This window comes from Macrotis lagotis, chromosome 5 (genome assembly GCF_037893015.1).
Source record: "Macrotis lagotis isolate mMagLag1 chromosome 5, bilby.v1.9.chrom.fasta, whole genome shotgun sequence".
Taxonomy (NCBI): domain Eukaryota; kingdom Metazoa; phylum Chordata; class Mammalia; order Peramelemorphia; family Peramelidae; genus Macrotis; species Macrotis lagotis.
In genome coordinates, this window is record NC_133662.1 from 160,075,643 (window position 1) to 160,089,682 (window position 14,040).

At 35.4% G+C, this 14,040-nt stretch overlaps 1 protein-coding gene across 1 annotated transcript in view; it reads left to right on the forward strand.

Moving 5' to 3' along the window:
• GRM1 (glutamate metabotropic receptor 1) overlaps nt 1–14,040 on the forward strand; it is a 359,847-nt gene that overhangs the window by 279,704 nt on the left and 66,103 nt on the right. The window contains 1 exon segment of the mRNA XM_074190052.1: nt 13,205–13,440. Coding sequence (XP_074046153.1) covers nt 13,205–13,440 — 236 coding nt within the window.

Below are 14,040 nucleotides of genomic sequence, written 5' to 3' on the forward strand. Positions count from 1 at the left end.
ATACACACAACGTGCTAAAATAAGAATTTGGAGAAGAATCTATTATACTTTAACTAAAATAAAAAATGCAGGAATAGCAACCAAAATCTCAGACAAAGCAAAAGCAGAGAGACCTAATTAAAAGGATAAGCAGGGAAACTACATCTTGCTAAAAAATATCATAGACAATAAAGTAATATCAATACTAGACATATTTACACCAAACACAGTAGCAAATACATTCTTAAAGGGAAAGTTAAGTAAATTGTAGGAGAAAATAGCAAAACTATCCCAGTGGATCTCCTCAGTTTTTCCTTCTCAGAGTTAGATAGTACCAGACCTGGCACTTTATCCACTGTACCACCTGACTGCTTAGCAGATTGACTAACAAAAGGAAAATGATAAATTCTAGAGGGGTTGTGGAAAAAAATGGAATGCAAAATCCTTATTGGTATAGTTGTAAATTAATCCAAACATCCTGAAGAACAATTTTAAAACGATACCCAAGGAATTGGAGAACTGCATATCTTTTGATCCAACAACAACACTACTAGGTCTGAATCCCAGAGATATTTTTGAAAAGGGACAAGGATTTATGTGTTCAAAAATATGTATAATAGCTGTTTTTGATATGGTAAAGAATTGGATATTGAGGAGTTACCCATCATTTGGAGATTAGCTGGAAAAGTTATGGCTTATAATTATAGTGGAATATTATTGTACTATAAAAATGATAAGCAGGATGGTTTCAGAAAAAAGCCTAAGAAGACTTAAGAATTCATGTAAAATGAAATGGGAAAAACCAGAACATTTTACACAGTAATAGTTATATAAGGATCATCAGTGGTAAAAGTCTTAGCTACTCTGATCAAAACAATGATCCAAGATAATTCCCAAGGATCTATGATGAAAGATACTATCTACCTCCACAGAGATAACTGTACCATGAAGCATACTTATATTGCTTTCTTTATTTTTATTTTTTATATTGAGTTTTCTTTCATGTCTTTGCTAATATTGAAATATTTTGTATGACTTCACATGTATAATCAATATAAAATTGCTTGCCTTCTCAAAGAGGCAGTAGAGGGCCAAGATGGAGGAAGAGGTATTAGACTCAGAATTTTTAAAATGATTATTAAGTTTTTCACATGTAACTGGGAAGTATTTAATGAAATAAAAATTTCAAAACAAAAACCAACGAAGCTTTTGGAACACAGAAGAAACTAAAAAAGTAAACAAAAGATGTGTAAAAATACAACAGAATATAGATAAAGTTAGCATATAGTTTTCCAAGTCAGTATGTGGTGAGTTTGGATGCTTATGTAAGATCTAGTGCTTCCCATTTCTATTTGAGCTTTCTATCACTAGTTTACAATGTAGACTATGGGAGAGGGAGTAACGTAGTCATCTTAGAAAGATAAACTGCAGTCATGTTGTGAAGGACTTTAAATGCCAAACATTTTATTTTATTTATTTTATTATAGAGATAAGAGGAAGTCATCAAAATTCCTTGACAAAGAGATACAAGGTCAATCTATGGTTTAGAAAAAAATCACATTATTAGGTATATTGAGAGTGAATTGAAGAGGATGGCAGTTGTGAGGCTATTGGAATAATCTAGGCAAGGAGAGAGAAAATCCTGAACTAGGATGCCTGTGTGAGAGGAGAAAAGTGGGAGATAGGGAGTTAGGATCACCAATGATTGGCTGAGAATTTTGAAAAAAGAGAGAAAATAATTCAGATGACTGTAAAGTCATTGTGTTGGGTGACTGGAAGGATAATGGTACCCTTGATGAAAATAAAGGTTAGGAGATTTTTGTGTCATTGAAAGAAGCCAAATCTCAGGTCTTCTCAAATAAAGAATCTATTCTTAGCTACATGTCATGAGATAAAGGCCTGGCCTTGAAGACAGGAAGATCTGAATAAAAGTACCAAAGCTTATATAGGCTACATTTATGATCACAAACAAGCTGTCACAGTCATCTCCCTGATTATATTGTACAGTGGAGTTGCTGCTTTCCCTCAGTGAGAGTTTTACCACATGATGAATCCCAGGTATGACAGCTAAAATGTAATTCTTACCATAGGATCTAGATCTCCAAGAGACCCAGTTCAAACCCTTCATTTTATGGATGAGTAAATAAGGGCTAGAGGGATTAAGTAATTTGGTTAAGATTGCAGTTGTGACAGAGATGAAATAATGTGATTATTCATCCAGTCCTTTTTTTAATGTCCATGTATGATAATCAGAGATCAATTGATTACAGACATTAGGATGATATTATTGCTATGTTATTTACCCCTGAGCCTTCACAGCAGAATGAAATGACCTTAGGCAAAAGGAGATAGTACAACCACTTCCTTAAGCTTTTCCTAATATATAAATATTCTGTTAGTTGAATTATCTCTTTATCATGTTCCAGGATCCAGTTTATGTGTACCAAATGGGTAACTGCATATGTGTTATGATTGATGGAGTGACAAAAGACCTTGTCCCTTCTTCCTTTTCTCCTCCTATACCCAAAGCAAGAACACTTTTTTGGTTTTCCTATGGATCAGCTAATGATAATGTATCTCAGCTGTTTCCCCATAGCTGCCTTGGGTATCTGGAATTTAAAGTTATGTAAGGGCTGGCATTAACTAATTAACATGAATAAACAAATTATGGAGGTCAGACTAAATTATTAAAATCTCTGAATATGGAGTATTTTTTAAAAGAAATGTAGTCATCCATATTTAGTGCATACCTTCAAGAACACAGTGTTACAGCCTGTCTGATCCCAATTAATTCTATAGTCAAGCAATGGTCTGATAAATATGGAGCCACCAATAAGGAAATCCAAATGATTTTTTTATTTAATAATTGAGGGTGACTAGAAGATATTAAACCAATAAACAAGAAAGTATTGGAGAAAGTGGCATTGAGAAATCAAAACAGGATAATACCAGTGCTTCCAAATGTCTAGACAGTTATATTTTTTGGAGTCCTATTGGTCCCTTCCCACCCTTCACCCTGCAAATCAGTCAACAGACTGGCTACAGTCTGCTATCACAGTTGGATATTAGCACAGTAATTTTCAGTAGTCTAACAATGTTTCTAAGTAGAAAATTTATCAATATACATTATATTACTTTAATTTCTGAATGTATCCCTAACCCTCTATCTTACCAGAGGAGATGTAATATAATAATGAATAAAAAAAGAAATTCAATTCATAAAAACATACCAATTTATCAAATAAGTCTGAGATTTAGTAACTAAGCAATAGTCCCTACCCATAGGTTACTATCTCTACAAAGAAGGGAGGGAAGGGGCATTTTCTCATCTCTTACTCAGGGTTTAGTTTAGCTGATATAATTGCAGTGCCCAGGTTCATTATTTTGTTATTCTTTCATTAACATTTCTTTATTCATGTCTATTTCTTCTTCCCTGGTTCCTCTTATTTCCATGTTACTTTTCTTGTCATGAGTTTATAGGAAGTTTCTCATTCTTTGTCAAATTCAGCATTTCTGTTAGCACAGTATAATATTCTATTATATCCTATTACTGAAATTTTACTAGCTATCCTTCAAGTCATAGAATTACTATACTATATGTAAACTATTTTGCAAACTTTAAAGCACTGTATAAATGGGAATTATCATTTAAAATTTTTGTTTTTATAAAAAGAATTTAATATAATGGACAAAAAACAGACCATGAAGTCAGGTTGAGTTGGTTCACAATCTACCTCTAACATCAATAGGTTGTGTGGTCCTGGTCAAGTCACTTAAACTTATTGATCTAAAACTATACAATGCAGAGAAAGTTACTTAAATTTGTTTAGGTAGTTTCAAAATGCTACTGATATCAAAGGTTTATTCCCTATCTCTACTTCCTAAATCCCTAAAATGTAGAATTTAGAGGTATAAGAATACTTAGAGATCATCTATTAAGGAGAAAGCTTAGACTTGAAGTCAGAATCCTTGCTCAGCTTACTACCTATTTGGTGATGGATATCACTACCTTTCTAAGCTTCATTTTTTATCTGTAATATAATGTTGTTTGTCTTTCATTCTTTAAGAAGACGATGACATCAGGGAGGTTATGTCATGATAAGCACATGAATTGGATTTAAGTGAAGAGACGCTGTGCTAAATCATCAGCCTCACTTTCTCCTCTGGTGCCATCTGGGTCCAGTTGCCAGATATGAATCAGGATGACTGGAGGTGGTCCCAGCAAGGGAGCAATCAGGGTTAAGTAACTTGCCCAAGGTCATACAGTGTCAAGTGTCTGGAACCAGATTTGAACTCAGATTATCATGACTCTAGGGCTGGTGCTCTAGCTATTGCATCACCTAACTGTCCTCTTCTGTAATATAAAGGAATAGGACAAGTGACCTTTATGAATTCTTCCATTTCTAAATTTTATGATACTAGTATAATAATGTTTTTTGGCAAAGTTGGAACTATAGAGGCCGTGTTGCTAAGGAGCCTGGAAGATGTTTTTCCTAGCAAGATCTGGCCTGGAAGGCATGATTTTCTTCTTTTCATTCTTTCCATTGTGGTTTTTTTTTGGTTTTTTGTTTATTTTTTTTTTGTTGTTTTTTGAAAGGCAATGGGGTCAAGTGACTTGCCCAAAGTCACACAGCTAAGTAAATATTAAGTCTCTGAGGCAGCATTTGAATCTGACTCCAGGGTTGGTACTCTACCCACTGTGTGACTTAGCTGCCCCCTCCATTGTATTTTTTATTAGGTTTTTGCAAGGCATTGGGGTTAAGTGGCCTGCCCAAGGCCACACAGGTAGGTAATTATTAAGTGTCTGAGACCGGATTTGAACCCAGGTACTCCTGACTCCAAGGCCGGTGCTTTATCCACTACGCCACCTAGCCGCCCCCCTCCATTGTATTTTAAAGGATTGCTTGAGTTAGAGAAAAGATAAAAAGAGATAAAGAAGAGATCAGGGATTTTTCCCTAATACCTGGAACCATAGTGTGATCTTAGTGGCCAAGGACAGTGACATCTGCAACTCTGTCAGGTGAAAACTGAAAACTAAAGGGACAAGTGGTGAGCTATAAGACTGTATTTGCAGGTGCTCACTCAGGTGACCGAAGAGCTGAGGAAAAACCAGAAACAAGATTTGGTAATTCTTAATCCCAGTCCCTGGACTAAAACTTCTATAATCCCTGTATAAATTCTAAAGAACCAAAGAATTCCTAAGGTTAAAAAAATGGATGAAGACCATTTTCAAGGTTTCTACTTAGACCCTGAACATTTTGCATATTGTTGCATAGGAATGACTGTGTTTAATGCAAAAAAATACTTGTCCAGTTTCCATTTACTATTTAATTGGATAAATGGGTTTACTAGCTAATTACTATTTCTGATGGTCTTCTGTATAACTAGTTTTTGGTATGTAGGAATCAAAGAAATAAATGTAAGATAAGAAGAGTCTAAGACAGGGGAAGCAGCTTTTTGTTTTGAGCCAAAGCTGTGTCCCTAGACCAGTCATGTTTAGGGGTGCAGACAGGTATTCTAATCCTGCATGTCTCATTTTCCTTGCAGAAGATGGGCAAGATTCCAGAAATATCCTCAGTATCTTCCATGAGCTATATTTAAACAAGCCATATTTATATATACATACCTTGCTTTGAATAGCTATGGGTTGTCCAGGCTGCCAAAATAATTTGACACTGGAAGCATTCAAATAGAACTAGATGTCTATGGTGGGGACTTTGTAGATTCATCAGTAGAAAGGAAGGTTGAACTAGATAAATTTTTTTTTAACTGTAAGAGCCTATGATTCAATAATAATAATAATTTAAAGTGTTAACTGTATATAGAGCACTATGCTAGGCCTTAGGGCAGATACAGAGTTTAGTAATCTTCCTCTTGCCTGAGGCAAAGATAATGTTCATTTTCCATCATGACCAGCTTTTAGTAGAGTCAGAATGGAGAGCTTTTCTTATTGTTCATGACAGAGGGGACTGAGAAGCTGCTAGTTGATGGAAAAGAGGGTTTTATAATGGGTATAACAAGACTTGTGGGAGCAGAAGAGGGTTGGAAGTTGCTGGCAGCAGGTGGGAGTAGGGATTGCTGTATAAAACTGGGGGAAAGTATCATAAGGAAACACTGGGATGAGATTTTTATCCATATTTGTGAAACATGCTAGCAAAGTGTAGCTGTCTGTTAAAGATTCATCCTGTTATTATACAACATATAGCTTTATTTCTAGATCTCAGATGGAAAATGGAAAGTGCATTCCAGGAACAGATTGTGTAGAAGTCACTAGTAGGGGTGCCTTGTGCTGCCACCTTGTGACAGCTTTGAACACTCCTACTAAGGGCAGTTCAACAACAATCCCTCAAAAAGTAACTTGGTGTTTTGAGGTTGATGAATTGTTAGCATGGTCCTTTCTAGCCAGCCTGTGTGGGTCAATCCTTACCAGCAGGAGCAGCTAGGTGGCACAGTGGATAGAGCACTGGCCCTGAAGTCTTGAATACCTGAGTTCAAATGTGATCTCAGACACTTAATAATTACCTAGCTCTGTGTGGCCTTGAGCAAGCCACTTAACCCCATTGCCTTGCAAAAAACTAAAAAAAAATAATTACCAGCAGAAAAAAGTTTATAAAGTCAAATATACATAGACATACATACACATATACATACATACTATATACAAACACGAATTCATACATACATATCTACATTGTGGTGGTGGTTCAGTCATTTTTTTTTCAGTTATATCCAACTTTCCATGACCCTATTTGGGGTTTTCCTGGCAGAGACAATGATCTGGTCTGTCATTTTTTTCTCCAGCCCATTTTACAGAGGAGGAAACTGAGGCAAGCAGGGTTAAATGATTTGCCCCAGGCCACACAGATAATAAGTATCTGAAGCTAGGTTTGAACACAGGATGATGAGTCTTATGGATTCCAGACCCAGTACTCATTCTAGTGTTTCCCCCTAGCTGCCCACATATATACATATGTAATATAGATTCACTTATATGTGCACATATGTGCAGGCACATATATTTATGTTACTATTGTTCATCCTTAATTCTTTTTGTTTAGGTTATTGCAAGGCAAATGGGGTTAAGTGGCTTGCCCAAGGCCACACAGCTAGGTAATTAAGTGTCTGAGGCCAGATTTGAACCCAGGTACTCCTGACTCCAAAGCTGGTGCTTTATCCACTACGCCACCTAGCCACCCCATTCATATGTAATTCTTAAAGAGCAATGACATCACATAGATGATGTCAGGACTTGCCTATGAATTGGATTTGTGAAACTGAATCATCAATCTTACTTGCTCCTCCAGAGGCTTCAAAGTCCAATAACAAGACAAAAGACAAAACAACTGAAAAGGGCCCAGGAGGCAGTGGTGATCTTGGTCTTTCTAAATTGAAGTCTTTTCAGGTCTCAGTTTGTCTGAGGTAAAACCTAAAGGCTAGGTAAGAAAGGAGACAATATATGGTCTAAATTACCATCACAAAAAATACCAATCTGGGAAGGCAAGACCCTCAAAGTTTCTTGTCAGAAAAGAAAGCAATGGCTATTTACACTCATTTTGAGGCACCAAAAATGCAAGCCCTCCCCACACATACACATACTCCCAGTAAATCAGTTTATGAATAAATTACAGGGTCTCTGCAAACTTGGAACTTTAACATTTTGTTAAATGTTTTTCAATATAATTGTTTTCCCTCATAATCTTGTGCATTTTATTTTATGCATTCAAAAATATCATCCCAAGAAGGGTTTGACTTCATCAGATTGCCAAAGAAGTCCATGATACAAAGGGTTCCATATTTAAAGGCAGCTAATCCTTTATTTGAAATCACAGTACAACAAAATTATTAGATAGCCTTAGAAAAGTCTTTATAAAAGAATTTGATTATTATTGATTTTTTTAAATTTAAATTTTATTTTTTCATTAACAAAAATTGGGATTTTACTGCTCACTTATTCCTCATAACCCTGAAAGGTATATAGTAATGCTACCCTCATTTTGTGGTTGAGGAAACTGAGGCAGAATGAGGTGCTCAGGGTCTCATACAGCTAATAAGTGTCTGAGGGCAAATTTGAATTCACATTTTCCTGACTCCAGGACCAGAACTCTAGCCACTGTGTCACCTAACTGCCTTCAAGAGGAGGAATAAGAAAGAGAGAGATTGGGAGATGTGAGCAATAAAGCCAAATTAGTTAGCAAAAGGACTTGATTTGATGTTTAAGTGAAAAGAGAAAAGTATTAGGAATCATCTCCAGCAAATTAAGTAGCCAAAGACCACCAGCTACATTTATTTTTATTACCCAAAATTCAGCTTTGAAACTGCTAACACTGACTACCTGATAAAGCATAACTCTTTAATTTAATATAGGGTCTAATATAGTCTATTTTGCTTCTCCCTCCTTATCCCACATTTCTTTCCATTATATATCTATACTCCATCCAAACTATAGTACTGTCCCTCATATTCTTAAACCCTCTCTGAACTCTATGCCTTTGGTTCACTGATCCCTTGCCTGAAAGGTAATCACCTTTTTGTCTTTTGAAATTTTTGATACCACAAAAAGAGCTACTCTGAATGTCATAGTATACATCTGGGTCCTTTTTGTCTTTCACTGAACTCTTTGTGGGTATATAGACCAAGTCATAGCATTGTGGGATCAAAATATATGTACAATTTAAAGACATAATTAAAAATTGTTTTCAAATAAGATTAGTCCAATTTATAACTATGAAGGCCATTTTTTTCATAGTTTCTACTAATCTTAAAATGATCCTAGAAAAGTTGAATAGGAATTGCTTTTGAGGTTCTTGAATTCAGACAATAATTCACTTTCTCAAGTCTGGATGGGAATCCATGGAATAGCTATGGGTTCCTTGGGATGGCACAAATCACATTCTTTCTCAGCATAATCTTTATCACTGAAGACATTTGGCAGCAGGTCAGGAAGTTTCCTGCACAGAAATAGAAATTGAACTGTACTACAAAAACTATTTTGTAACTATTAAAATAAATAACTTTACTTCTACAGTCATCTATTATACACATACTGTGGATAGAGGAGATTCAAAGTTTGGTTAAGACTGTCCCTCCTCTCATAGAACTTACAGTCTAGGAGGGCAAAATAATTACTACATAATTGTAATGCAGAATGTGGCCATGAATATTTTGGTGTATCTAAGATCAGATGGTATGCTCAACTGTATAATCTTTGGGTCTAAGGTTTAGATATTTGTAGTAACATTCTTAGCACAATTCCAAATTGTTTTCTTGAATAGTTGGACTAATTGTATGCCTGATTTAAGATAGCATCTCCAATAGGGACATTTCCTATCTTTTTCATCTTTGCCAAGTTTCTGAATTTGAGATAAAACATGAATTTTAGTTTTTATTTCTCTGATTATTTGAAGCAAACTTTTATATAATTAATACTTTGCAATTCTTTTTTGGGGAATTGTCTGTTCATTTCCATTGAGAAATGATTCTCAGAACATCCAGAATCTTATACTTAACTTTTCTGATCCCCTTTCTGCCCCCAAAATGGCCTGAATTCTGAGCTGTAAAATGAAATGTAAATAGGCTTTGGATAATCTTGTTTTATGTATTAAAAATGAATGATTTTTTTCCTTTGGTAAATAGAAGCAAAATAAATTCCTTAAGGTATTAAGTACTGATGTGGGAGAAGGAGAGGATTAAGAGAGTATTTGAAGCTTAAAATTGACCTGGAAAATAATTGTATTATCTAAGGAGTGATTTTTTGACTTTTAATTGTTTACTCTTAAGTGGCACTTTTTGGAGGCTTAAATAGATGAGGTCACCTTCTCTTTCTCTCTCTCTCTCTCTCTCTCTCTCTCATGAAAGTCAGGGACTTAATTAGTGAAATAAAGAGACAAAATCATAACTTTCAATTGGCATCCTGCTACAATGGAATGGGATGGATTTAGGGTTAGAAGAAATAGGCTCAAATCTCAGTTTTGCCATTTCCTTACTACTTATATGACCCAAGACAAGTCCCTGATTCAAATTGTACATGAGTTTCTTCAACTTCAAAACATGGGGATCAAGCTACATGAACTGTAACAATTCCTTCCAGCTTTAAATATAAGCTTATGATTATTTCAGAACCCATCCATAATAGCAAGTGTCTTGGACAAATAGTATGTGACCAGGGAAAGAATCCCGAAAGACACTTTCAAATAGTGTTGGGAGGCCATTGTGAATATTGGGAGATTTGAGCTAAAAAAAAACCCATGCACATTTGAAGGTGAAGATTCTTCAATCACAGATATTACAGAAAGTTCCAGAAAATGGTTACTCAAAAAATTTGCCCAGGAAGTTGAATTAAAATGAAATCCAAAGGAGTCACTAAATTTTCAACCTATTAAAAAGATTGAAATGGCCTTTATCATGCAGAAAACAAACATGTTCTGCTCTTATTTTAGCCATCTTATCTTCAGGGACAGAGGAAGGTGTTTTCCTCTGATGTTGTCATTTTGAATTGACTTCAAAATGTAGGAAAGAAGCACCACTCTTTTGTATTGAAGTATCTGTTCCCTTTTCCTGAATTCTCAGGAGCAAAAACAAAGCATTGCCAAGGTGATTCAATTTTCTTCCCTACCACTGTGCAGTTTTAGTTTGTCCTTTATTGACATTTCTTTCCCACTTTCAATAGTAAAATTTATTAGAACCTCTATATAGAAATCTTCTATTATTCCATCCCTGGAATTATTTTTTGTGGTTATTGATGGAGATAATAACATGTATTCATTCATCCATTTCTCTATTTAACAAATACTTATTGGATACATGCTAGGTAAAAAATACTACATGAAGTACTATGTATAATGCACAATATTGTCCCTGAGGATAACCTATTTGCTCCAAAGATGTCTATCAAGCAAATAGAGGGAAGAGGTTTATTTCAGGACACTAGATAGTTTCCAAGGGACAGAAAGGTCATTGGTATTTGCTCCTGTCAATTAATCAATCAAAAAAGCATCTTCTATATGTTAAATACTGGAGATAGAAAAGGTAGATGATGGAAAGGAAATATAGTATTAAATTCCAAACACTATTTGGAATTTATATTTAATTGATTGTCACTGGAGTCTATTGAGTAAGGCAATTATATAATCACTTATGACTTGGTTATTTCCCTTTGGAAGTCATGTGGAAGAGAGAGGGAAAAGACTTGGAACAAGAAGACCAATTAGGAGGTTATTGTAATAATCCTAGCAAGAAGTGATAAGGCTCTGAACAAAGGTGGTAGTCCTGTGAATGATGGGAAAGGGACAGAGACATGATATGTTATAGATTAGCAAGGTAGCAACTAATTGAATATATAGAATAAAGAAGAGTTAAAGAATCAAGAATGAGTCTGAGATAGTAAAATTGAATGCCTGGAAAGGATGTTGATAGGTGGTTTTGACAAAAGTTAAGGAAATTGAGAAGAAAGATAGTTTTTTGGGGAAGTGTAATGAGTTTCATTTTGTTCTTTAAGGAATTCAAGACAACCATAGGACATTTTGATTGACTTTACCAATAGCCAGTTGGTGACACCCAACTGGAACTATATGGATGGAGATATCATCTAAGCAGCTCAATGGTAGAGTGGAAAGAGAACTAAGCCTAGAGTCAAGAAAAATCTGAGTTCAAATCCAGTCTTAAGACACTTTCTAGTTGTATGACCTTGAACAAATCATTTAATCCCTGTTTGTTTTAGTTTAACTGTTAAATGTGAATAATAATAGTATTTATTCGCAGGAATCCAATGAAATAATATTTGTAAAGAGCTATCTGGCACCTACTGGGAATTATACAAATACTTATTCTCCTTTCACCCTTTTCCTGAATAGAAAAGACAGTTAAATACATGGAAGTTGATGAAATCATTAAGTGAGAAAAGGACCCATGATAGAACCTTGGGGATCAGCTCCAATTAAAGGGCATGATTTGAATGATAAGTCATCAAAGAAGGCTAAGAGGGAGTGGTCAGAGAGGTAAGAGGAGACCCAAGAGAGAGCAGTGTCAAGAAGGCCCAGAAAGGAGAGAGAGTGTCCAGTAAAGAGGGCATAGACAACATTGCCAAATGCTGCAAAGAGGTCTCCCAAAGGAAAAAAGAAATATATTTGCTTTTTCATTTTTCACCTACCATAATCCCCTACCTTATCCTGATTATTCCCAATCATTAAATAAATGACATGTGTCCCTTTCTCTGCATTCATGTAGCCTCTACCTTCATTATTTCTTGCTTTCATAGTTATCTCATATTTAGTCTTTCCATCCCTATTCTCTTCCCTTTCCAATTCATGTCCCACACAGCTGTCAATTTGTTATTCTGAAACAGATCTGACCACGTCACCTCATAGCCAAAAAAAAAAACAAAACTTCAGTAGTACACCCTGAAATTTGGCTTCCATGTACCTTCATAATCTTATTTAGCTAACTCCTTCATATATTCTCAGTTCTAGTAAAACTAACTTATGACTTCCCATCTCCTATTTCTTTGCACAGATGGTTCCCCATGACTGAAAATCACTCCCTCCCCACTTATGAGAATTCCTAGCTGCTTTCAATGCATAACTTATGGGTCACCTCTTACTCAAGGCCTTTCCTGCTCTGATTTTTCTCTCGAAATTACCTCATTTATTTGTAATGCTATTTATTTGCTTATCCATCATCATATTATGTTGCCCCCCCCAATAGAATGAAAGCTTCTTGAGGTCAGGGACTGTTTTATTTTTAACGATAACACATAGCATATTCTATTTCACACATAGTAAGAACTTAATATTTGCTTCATTTAAAAAAATTATTGGCTATATTCCTTTCTTCAATTTAGATGTTCCCAGCTTTGTTTTTGCCAAGCACCATTTCCAACGTTGATAATTACTATATTCACTTTCATTCTGTCTTTGTGCTGACTGTTCATCACAAGAGGAACCAGGCAAGAAAGTATGTGAATGGCTCAGTGCAAACTCATCCACACTGTGGGAATCATAAAAAAGCAACACAGCAGGTGTCTAAGTAAAGGGGTAGATCAACAATACCAGCTACACAGATTAAAGACAAAGAACAAATCATTAGACTTTCATGTCTACTGATGGCATAAAAGCTCTGTGCATCAGCTTGCATTCATTGGGTCTAATTGCTGAGTTTTCTCTTTCATACCTAATACTTGGCCATGCATGAAGATATGATTGCTTATTTACTTTTTGTCTTTCCTTTTCAGTGATGGCTGGGCAGACAGAGATGAAGTCATTGAAGGTTATGAGGTTGAAGCCAATGGAGGTATCACCATAAAACTCCAGTCACCAGAGGTCAGGTCTTTCGATGACTACTTCCTGAAACTGAGGCTGGACACCAACACTCGAAACCCATGGTTCCCTGAGTTCTGGCAGCATCGATTCCAATGCAGGCTTCCAGGACATCTTCTGGAAAACCCCAATTTTAAAAAAATCTGCACAGGTACCTCATTCACAGAAGAACATTTAAACTGTGTGTAATTATTGAAAAGTAGATGGTAAGAGAGTTAAAGATTAAATCCTTGTCATCATCCATTTAATGAATAGAGCATGTACTTGTACTGTACTGATGTATAGCTAGAATGGTTGGACTGTCTCTACTAGATAAAAATAAAAGAAAAAGCTCTTAGGATCATAGATTTTTGAACTAGAAGGAACCTTAAAGATGTTCAAGTACATCCCCATTATATTTAAGATAAGGAAACTAAAGAACAAGGTTAATGGCTTGTCCAGAGTAAAGCCATTACTTACTAGACAGCTGGTAAGGGTCTGAATCTTGGTCTTCCTGATTCCAAGTACAGTGTTCTAGTCATTACCCAATGATGCCTCTTATTTGAAATATATACAAATAAATAAAAAGAAGATAAATAATATTTTGGGTATTAATTACAATATATTGTAAGGCAAGGAAACAAAATCACAGTGGTTCATATAATTTTTTTGCCATTATGAATCATTTAAGCAAAACCTATTATATTCTACCTCTTCTATTAGAAGGAGAAGAGGTGGAGAGGAAGGTAGAGAGAAAGTCAATGTAATAATG